Source organism: Pyrus communis, chromosome 12 (genome assembly GCF_041283825.1).
Source record: "Pyrus communis isolate YQ-2024b chromosome 12, ASM4128382v1, whole genome shotgun sequence".
Lineage (NCBI taxonomy): Eukaryota > Viridiplantae > Streptophyta > Magnoliopsida > Rosales > Rosaceae > Pyrus > Pyrus communis.
The window spans coordinates 16,380,700-16,391,153 of NC_142576.1; the positions used below are offsets into that span (position 1 = coordinate 16,380,700).

Genomic DNA, 10,454 nt, shown 5'->3' on the forward strand with positions numbered 1-10,454 from the left:
TATTTTAACAAAAAATCATCTTAAAGTATTATTTAACCACAAGGGCTTAAATTTAAAGGGAAACTAATGAAAATGACTTGAAAAGTTTTAGTTTTAATAAAAAACCATGTTATAAGTTTTGTTTAATGATTAGTACAAAGCCCATATTAAAGTAGTCCAACTAAAAATGGCTCAACTATAATAAATTATGATTTGTTGATTTTACCCCTAACTTTTTTAGGTTGAGTTTCAGATTTTCATCGTTAATGGAGTTCATCGTTGTTTTGCAGACCTCCTTCTTTTTCTTTGAAACAAAAATATAGATCCTCATGCTATTTAATTTATATTTTGTATTATTTCATCGAAATGTGATTGTCGTTATTATTCATAGTGTATTTGAGGTATTGTTTTTCAATTTTTCTTCGTCAGTGGAGTTCATTGTTTGTTTTTCTAGAAAATAAATTTGAGATCTGCATGCTATTCAATAATAACGACGTGTCACTGTTTCTGAACTATAGAAATAAACTGTTTCTGGAATCTAAGTTACTGTTTTTGGAATCTAAGTTACTGTTTCTAGAATCTAAGTCACTATTTCTGGATCAAAATGAAATAAACACACTGTTTCTTAAATGTAAACTAGAAAATAAATAATGAAATTCAATGTATTTGGATTCAAAGCAAAAGAAGCACCCTGTTTCTTAAATATAATCAACCGATGCATGAAAGAAAAGAAACAGTCAAAGGTTAAAACATAGACTGTTTATGGAATCTAAGTCACTGTTTTTGGATTTTGATTATTTTCTTTCCAGATACAGTGTTTGTTTGTGCACAGACAAAACAAACACTATATCTGATTTTTTTTTCTTCAGAAACAGTGTTATGTTTTGGGTTCAATTTTTTGTTTTGGTTCTTTTTTTTTTTTCAGACACTTTTTTGTCGGTTTCTGCCATTAAATTTCTTTGAACATGTTTTGGCGGCTTTGTTCCGATGAATGCTTCCTTTTTCAACTTTGATTTAGTTGTTTTTGAAATGGGGGAATCGTGCTGGGTTGAGGTTGGTGAAAAATCAGGACAATATTGAATCATTTAGGGATATTTATGGAAGTGTAGATTTGTAGCGGGTTGGACTTGTAAGTTTGACCCGTGGACAATAGTTTTGGATGCTTTTTTATTAAACTTTGAGCCCTTTTGGTTAAATAATATTTTTGAATGGTTTTTGGTTAAATATTTGTTGGCCCAAATCCTTTTCATTAAAGCTCCCTAAATTTAATTATAAGGACAAAATTATTCATATAACATGCCTTATAAACATAAAAGGTCACAGGCTGAATTAAAAGCCCAATGCACAATAAATATTTTTTTCAAACCTGCTCCTAACCTAACCCAACCCCGTTACAACTTCAAAATATTCAGGATTCTACCAATCCAATCTCAGTAACCTCCATTAATACGATGTCTGCAAAATAAGCTCTTTTGGAATTTTCATGCATTTTTGAGTTGATTGTCTTTGATTCTTGCCTATTCGGAAATTCTGGATGTGATGATCTTCCATGCACTTCTCTCAAAAGACCGTGGACCAAAAATCTTTGGTGGACATGGACCTCGATTGCCTCGATCTTCTCTATCCCAACGTTTCCACTTGTGAGCTTTTTTCTACTCTTCGCTTGTGGACCACAGACCTTGATCTCTTTGGATTGGTAATGGACCTTGGATTGGATATTTTAATTTAAAGTCTTGGGCTTGGCTTGGTATCTCGGACCAATCATGCAATCCTACTGACTTCATTGAAAAAGCTTGGACCATCTTTGTTAAAATTACAGGTCGCGATCCCAACCATTTAGAATTCATTCGTGGCTCAAACTGGACCTTGTGCTTTGAGAATACTGATGTACGTATATATGCATCCGGATAATCCCGGATCGTATTAGGCACGGGTCAATAGCAAAAAAGAGTGGGGGAAGGGGGCTTGATATTTACAGTGCGGTTAGGATTGAGAGTGGAAGGTTTATCCCAGAACCTGGGTCGGCCATAAGCGCTTCCACCTTGCAATTTCCTCCTCGTTGTAAATCTTTCGGATTCCTGCATAGAAGCCGTCTGCTTCATTGCCTTCTTCGCGGTGGTCCTTCCTGTTTATCGTCATTTCTCTCCATCGGGAACCAGGAGCGTACTGACTGAACTCCAGTTTTACCATATCTGTAATAAATGAGTACTTGTTTGTCAGATACTTATATACAGTAGTGGTAGTCAAGAAACTAGTCCTAGCTAGAATCCTGCAAACAAACAACAACAATAAAGCATTATCCCACTAAGTGGGATCGGCTATATGAATCCTAGAAAGCCACTGCACTCGGTTTTGAGCACACGGCTTCCTTCAGATAGCCTAAGGGTCAATAATGATTAGAAGAAACAACAGAATGCATGAAACAGATAGTTTACATATGTAACAAATATCAAGCACTTGGTGCTGTGTTGATATGAGAAAAATGAAATCAGCAAGACTAGCACATAGGTTTCCCTTTTCCTTGTTAGTCAAGTAACAGTTCTTTCGTTTATAAAACAATGATTAAAATGCAAGGAATGGGAAAAGTGCTATCCGCTAAGAACAAAGATAAGACGTCAGATTTGGTCATGACAAACAACCGTAGCTGGCACATATTCCTCAAGTGTAAGAAACAGAGAAGGAAGTTTCTGAGTCAAGTCATCTTTATGTCTAGATTTTGAGTTTTCTGCCGTCTAAGTTCACTAATTCATAGGCATGAACATGCCATCGTACTTCCAGAAAAAGGGAAACAAAAATAGAACCAATAAGAAACGTATGTCAGTCACTAAGAAGGCATGCGGCACTGCATTATGAATGCAGCAGACCAATGCATCATATCGCAAGTCAATGGACAAGACTAACAAGTGATTCTGTATGGAAAAGCTATATGGTTCACATATTCGTTTGCTTTCGTTTGGAGTAAAAGGGAACCCTATTGAAGTGTCCAAGTTAAGGCAGGGCATGGATTCCCATGCTAAAGGTGCTTGAATGCCAAACTATTCGGGGAAAGAGATATCATAAACTCCATAGATTTCTATATGGAGAGTTTAATATGGCATCTCATGCGTGATGTTTATCGATTGACATAGGAAGGAAGTCTGTATTTTGTAACCGAAAAAAAAACAAAAGGGAACTGTTATTAGCACTCCAAAAATCTCATTCTACACTCCTCACAAGTGTATTTTTCTTTCTAATTATAGAAAGTTTGGAGTGCCAGATGAGATTTTTGGAGTGCTAATAACAATTTCCAAACAAAAAGAGGAGACAGAAGTATGTTTCTCCAACTAATGAAAACAAAACAAAGAAAACTCAGCGGAATTGCAGAAACCGAAATGTTTTCTCACCATTGCAGTGACAACGGCAGCGATTCTCATTCCCATCGCAAAACTCTAAGTGACCAATGACACCATACCACCAACCTAAAGCACATAAGAATCCAAATTATTGCTAAATTCCAAAATTAAAGGATAATTGAGAGACATTTTAAGGCGGGATTTAGAAACACACCATAAGGAAATTCTTTGTTTCTTCTCCACTGGATCTCAATATGATCATCGGGTTTTAAGTCATGTAAACAATCGGAGACATGAAGTTTGTGAGGAGGAGTATCAACTGGAGCCGCTCTTAGTCTATCCCATGGTATATTTTCCTCTGTTGCCCTCCGCCCGTAAGGTGAATACCTGCAATGTAAATTTTGAATTCAAGGGAGAACCATTCAGAAATAAGCCTTTCCAGAATCGAACTTTAGTCCAATGGACGATTGGAACTTATACGAATAGAATTGCAAGTTAAAATTTTGAAATAGCATTTAGATTGAACACATGTTAAGAACTTTAATCATTAATATATGCACTTCTCTAGTCAAAACACATATAAAGCAGACCGCTACTCCACCTTGCTTGAAATGTGTTTGTCGTCGAATCATAGCGCACTTGTGCATCATAACAAGACAGCACAAACCCTACATTACCGTTCTGCAGGAAAAGACACACGCACACACACATATGTATAAGGTGTTCATGAATTGTCAAGCAAGAAAATAACAAACAAACAAAAAAAACTGTGCAACTACATATTAGCAGAGATAGATACTACTGATAATATCAAGTTTGCGGCAATACCTCGCGGTTATAGACCTGAGCCGGGAACCAAAACTTGCCAGTTTCAAGAGAGAGATACAGAGACATGATCGAATCGACCGGTAAACAACTCGTACTAGCCTTCACTTTACATACAGAAGTTAATTTTTGCCTAGTAATCCACGAGGAAGGCAAAATACTAGCCACAAGGGACTCTATTAGACCTTTTTTCTCGGTCCGAACAGAGTAATCTCTGATTCTGTTTCTTGAGGCCACATGCAACTGCCACTCTCTGTAAGCAGCAGGCCCTATAAGTCGACCCCATTTGTGGTTCATATGGTTCCCCCACAAGTGATCACTTGTGCAGCTCTCCCTCAAAGAAGCACAAACTGCTGCCATGGAGCACAACCCAGATGGGGGAAGCCTCTCAAGAATGCAGTCCAAGGCCAAGTAAGGCAAATCCAGGAGAGAGAGACTGGTTTCTCTCTCCTCTCTCTCCACTCTCTCCACCTCCACATTTGAGCCAAAAGTCACCATCTTTTTGAATTTGGAGGTGATGGGTTGGAGTGAAATCCTGCTTTTGTGGAGAAAACTTAAAAATCCACCCAAAAACTTGAGTGAGATTAATCTGAGGCTATCCTCCCATGTTTGTAATATTGGTTTGTGGTGAATGAAGGACTTAGAAAGGAGGATGAAAGAGGCACAAGAGATAAGGAGGCAAAGCATTGGATTGGATTGAATGGGATGGGAAGGGATGGAGTGAGCGAGTGAAACTTCAAAGTTTGAAGTGATTGATTGGAGTTTGGCATCAAAATATTGAAGTAATTCTTCCTAGCCTTGAATGGATGCAAATATATAATGTATGAGAGAGGAGAGGAGAGGAGAGGAGAGGAGAAGAGAAGAGAAGAGAAGGGCGTTGTTTTTTGTTTTACTTGACAAAGAAAGATGAACCAATGACAGTTGACATCTTGAGCATGTAGTTATTAGCAAGGTTGGCCAACGGAAGTGGGCCTCCTTTTCAAGACAAGTTAATTTACACACCAACCGACCAGCCTTTATTGCATGTACTACAAATTAGGGAGCAGAAAATAAATGGCGGTTTTATGTAAATAACTTATTAATAGAATTCTTTTTGTTAATTAAAAGAGAATGAAAAGGCTATTTAGTCTTTTATTACAAAAAAAAATAATAAGCAATAATGTAATTTTACAAAATTAAATTTTGTTGTTTTTTATTGAAACATCATCTACATGTAATTTTAGCATAAATCTAATATTTAAAAATAAAAAATAAAGAACAAAAACCTCCCCCATCTCCACTCCCACGTTTTTTCTCTCTCCCTCTTTCCTTCTCATTTTAAAAAAAATGCAAATAATTATTAAATGACTCCTAACAATTTGTAAAGTTTTAAATAGTTTTTAACGTGTGTCTAATTGTGGAATGAGGGTCTTCTGGATATTTTTTGTGAGGATCTTCTTTGGATCCTCTTTGTGAGCATGTAGAAGATCTTTTAATCATATTCGTTCATCGTAAATCATGCAGTCAGTTTTTGTCAGGTACTAGTTGTATTCATTTTTACATAAAAATTTTAAAATAATTTCTGATCGCACGATATACGATGAATGAACACAATTAAAAAATCACAAAGAGAATCCAGAGATGATACTCATTCCTAATTGTGAGTCGAAAGTAAAAAAGAAATTATTGTTTCTACATAAGGAGCCCAACAATGGTAAGGCAATGAACAATATGGCATGCGGAAACAGAGAAACATCCACCGGTAAGAGAACCAAATTGTAGGAACAAGTGGTTGGGTGGGGGCAGCTGTCAGTTAGCAGATTGAAAGATTTGAGAGGAATTAATCTGTAGATAGATAGCTCAAGGACCAGAGTCTTCAATCTTTATAAAATCCTATATGAAATCAAAGGAAATGGTCAAAATGTCCACATCAATATTTAAGAAAAAATAATTGTAAAAAAAAGAAGATAATATTTATATTTTTTCAACCGAAATGTCAATTCCTATGTGATATGACATGGAATGACAACCCAAAGAGTTACTACAAATTTAATATTTAGTCAATAATAAATGCTTTTTATCATTATCTTTTGTTTTAAAAATACTACACTTATGGAAAGTAAATAATATAATAAATAATAGTTTAAATTTGACATTTTGGATGGAAAACAAAATTTATCAAAAGACCAACATGCCACATATAAGCCTTCAAATTTAAATTTTATATTTGAAATTTGACATCTCATTTTTTTCGACATAGCCTAACAAGTTATTGAGAAAGATGTCATAATCTTTAAAATTAGGTGAATTAACACAAAACCTAACAATGATAAAGGTAGGTGTAGGTAGTTACTTAAGAATTAGTTGAATTGACACCAAGCATACCCCTAAAACTGGCAACTATTAAACAAGAGACATATCAATCAAAGTTTGTACTAAAAGATTTAACGATTCATCAACGTCATCCACATCCAAGTAGAAGTGTATCCTCCTTCCCAATATTCATCACAAGTAAATCATTTCTGCACTTTTTTTCTTTCATATATCTCTATTAACTTATGTTCTTAAATTCTCATTCTATTTATTCAATTTAAAGAACACAAATAAACAGGTACATATACAGAAATTGGATATAGAAAAATCACTCGAAATCCCTTCGAGTAGTAATTAAACCTTACTCAAATCATAAGAATCTCTCTCAAGTGGTAAAAGTTTATATATATAAAGTTAAGGAAAAATGTCCAAATTAACTACTTTTCGACCAAGCGGTATATTGCCCTGGAGCTTAGGGTTTTCACTTCAACTTACTGCGCCTCTCAGGTTCAAATATTTTCTCTTCCCTTTTAATTTTGATTGGTGTAAAGTATTACTTGTAACAAAAATATTAGTTTTCAAACTTTATCATTGGGCGTAAAAACTTAAAAGCAATGTGGTGGCACTTTTTGGTGGGTATCAAAGTGAGATGTCACAAGACAAAACAATAAGAGCCTTCCCATCCCCACCAGATCATTTGCCTAACTTCCACCCAACTCCAACACCTCTGGACCACAATAACCATGCACGCAGCACAAATGGTGCCAAAATCCCCACCAATTGAAGAAAGGGGACGTGATGTTTTATGACTTTGTGGAATTCAGATTTATGATATATATATATATATATATATAATAGTTTATCATGTAGGTATAAAATGCATGGGGTTATCAGCTATGCCTTGTCCTTCTTGCTGCCTCTGATGCTTCCATGTCTCTTCTCCCTATGTTTCTCTCTTATTGTATTCCGGCTATAACTATGACCCCGCTACAGATACAATGACACTTCTCATTTTTTTTCCATTTATTTTGTATTTATTGATAATAACATAATACCCTTATTATAATATTATAATATTATTACAACACATGTACGATTTTGTAAATCATTAGTAGATTGTATTTAGAATTCCCAGGTAATCTAAAAGATCTTATTCCTTTAAGTTTGTATTGCTTGCAAGGCAAATAAGTCTGCTAAGTTTATTATAAATAAAGGCACAAGTGATGAGAAACATCATCACAAAATTATCCAACTCTCTCTTTTCTCTCTGATGCCACACCCTCTCTCTCCCTTTACTAAAATAATCCACAAAACATTATCAAGCACGTTCCTGACACTGGAGGTTATTCAGCTACAAACTCGTTCACAAGATTCATCATCACGATTCTAGAAACTTCTAAAACACGGTCTAAATGTTGATGTTCTTTTAGTCTTTCTTGAAAGAATCCAGGTGGACGGTTTTAGATGTTGAGGCAGATTGTTCATAGTGTCTTGATTATTCTCCTTAAAGGGTGGATGATCGCACCACCTCGCATTATAGGTGTTGGAGAATGGATCATAGTTTTTCCCTTGTTGCCCTTGGAATCCTTCTAATGCATTAACTTGCTCAAAACCACCTTGATCCATCAATGAAGGGAACATGTATGTCACATGTCCTATCATTGAACATACACCACACTTGTTTTGGAGCCACCATAACCTATTGCACAAGATTAGTGTCTTGTCCATGAATGATCCTCCACTTGCTGCATTAAGCATTACACGATCTGTGCCACACAAATCTTCATAGAAGTATTATATAAGAAAATGCTCTAAAATTTGATGATGATGACAGAAAGTAACTAAGTGGGTGAACCTCTCATAGTAATCTAAAGGACCCTCCATGTTGCTACTGGATTGCAATTTATCTTTCCTTATGTTTGCAGCCTTGTGACTGGGAAGTATAGTTCAAGAAATGCTTCCTTCACCTGGTTCCATGTGTTCATTGATCCAAGAGGTAGATAGTAAAGACACTTCTTAGCCATGTCTTCAAATGTAAAAAGAATGCTCACAACTTGACTTGCTCATCTTTTACATATGATGGTCTCATTCTTGAGCATACCACATGAAACTCCATGAGATGCTTGTTGGTATCCTCTGTTGAAAAGCCATGGAACTTAGGCAAGTAGTGAATCATGCGGGACTTGAGTTCACATCCTCCTTCTGCATTTGGATATGTGATGCATAACAGTTGTTGATCCATATTTGGCATTGCCAACTCTCTCAAAGGGTGCTGATAACTATAATGTCTTGTTGTTATTATCCCTCATCTTTTGAACTCAAACGTGGTGGAGAAGACTGTGGTAAGGACATTGATGCTTGCTTCAGCTTGATTGTTTTTCGAAGCTCGCTACACTTGCGTTCAATCTCAGGATCGTAGGTAGCAAAGTCAATGCTCTTGGACCGTCGAGTATGCATATACTACTAAGTGTACAATAAAAACAAAAGTGCTAATTAGACAAGAAAAAGAAAACAAAAATAACCATGTAATTAGAAATAACAGTTCTCGATGATATGACACCAAAATTTTGATAGGAATAAAAGCATACCACAATATAGTACACAAATGACCTATTGGTTTTCGTTGTTTACACTAAAATTTGTCAACTGTAGCATACAAAAATAAGGGTCTTTCCCATAGAGGATTGTTTTATCTAACTACTTAAAATATCACAAGAATTGGTGGATATTCCTGCTGACCAACCATAGAAAACTAATTATTAAACTGATTTACACTTATCTAAACTCAACAAAGTTTATATGTAGACACTAGAAACACAGTGGTACACACAAATAAATTGGGTTTTTTTAGGTTGATTTAATATTTTAAATAGATTCAACAAAAACAAAACATCAACAATTGTTAAGAAAGTAATGAGAGAAATGGGTTAGGCAAATTGCTATCCACCACCATACAATCGTACAAATGTTAAGTTTCATTCAAATTCTTTTTATTTCCTCATGAAGATCTCAAGTTGGCTCACTATTAGAACTCAACCTATAACTCTTTCAAACAAGTAGGAACCATTAAGAACAATAAGAGTTTGAGTCATCATAAGGCATCATAAGTATTGGTATTGTCTTACTTATCCTAGGAGTTAATTAGTTCACATGTTAATAGCAACTAACAAGCACTACTCTAGAACATATGTTGGTCATCATTTGATAAGGGCAGCCACACAAACATTCGTTACATTAGAATTCTAAATACGCTTACTAAGTATGCATTCATAGAAAGCACATAAAGAATTCATCACTGACATAGGTAGTGAACTAACTTCCGACCATTCATAAGGAAAAAAATAATTCCAAACAAAATGTCATAACAAATTTGTAATCATATTCAGGGTTTCAAAACAACCTCTAACATGCTAAGAATTTAGTTATAAATGCTTAAGAAAGCAAAAGAAATTCATAAGTGTTAGGAGTTTTTTTTAAAAAAAAAAAAAAAACAAATATGGGACCATGATTTTTTAGGGCTGGAGTAAGGCTGATTGGGACTTGACGGCTCTGAGTGGATCTTGATTAGACGGAGTAACAGTGTCACCATCACTCTATTCCAAGGCAATAGGCGTCTTATCTACTTCTAGATATTCTCTAGAATTCTTCCCACTTATAACGAGGATTCTATCCTAAAATGTCTCCCTCCTAGCGGTATAAGTACACCCATCTAAGGTTCGTCTCTAGTAATGCAATCTCTGTATGCTAATTTCTTGCCCACTGCTTGAGTTTAAAACTGCTTACTAACTTGACCGTTGGAGAGCCTTTGGCTGGCTCACACACACCCCTCTCCGGGTTCCTGCTTTGCAGGTTGCTCAAGTTTGTGCCTCCACCATCCGCGGCAGTGCCAACATTTGGTTTTAACAATAAAGGAAAAGAATACTCAAGTCTGCTTCTTTGTCTTCCTCTCTCCTTTTAGTTACTCCTCATCTTTTCTTTTTGTATTTCTTTAAGAAGATGGGTGACTAAGGGAGGAAGAGATTGCTA

At 35.5% G+C, this 10,454-nt stretch overlaps 1 protein-coding gene across 1 annotated transcript; it reads right to left on the reverse strand.

Moving 5' to 3' along the window:
* Window positions 1-1,222: 1,222 nt before the first annotated feature.
* LOC137745153 (F-box protein At2g26850) lies at window positions 1,223-5,085 on the reverse strand. Its single transcript, XM_068485054.2, has 5 exons — window positions 4,140-5,085; window positions 3,913-3,992; window positions 3,526-3,698; window positions 3,363-3,437; window positions 1,223-2,171 (listed from the first exon to the last, which is right to left on the reverse strand). The coding sequence occupies exons 1-5, from the start codon at window positions 4,821-4,823 to the stop codon at window positions 1,984-1,986; spliced, it is 1,200 nt and encodes a 399-aa protein (XP_068341155.2). The 5' UTR covers window positions 4,824-5,085; the 3' UTR covers window positions 1,223-1,983.
* Window positions 5,086-10,454: the final 5,369 nt, after the last annotated feature.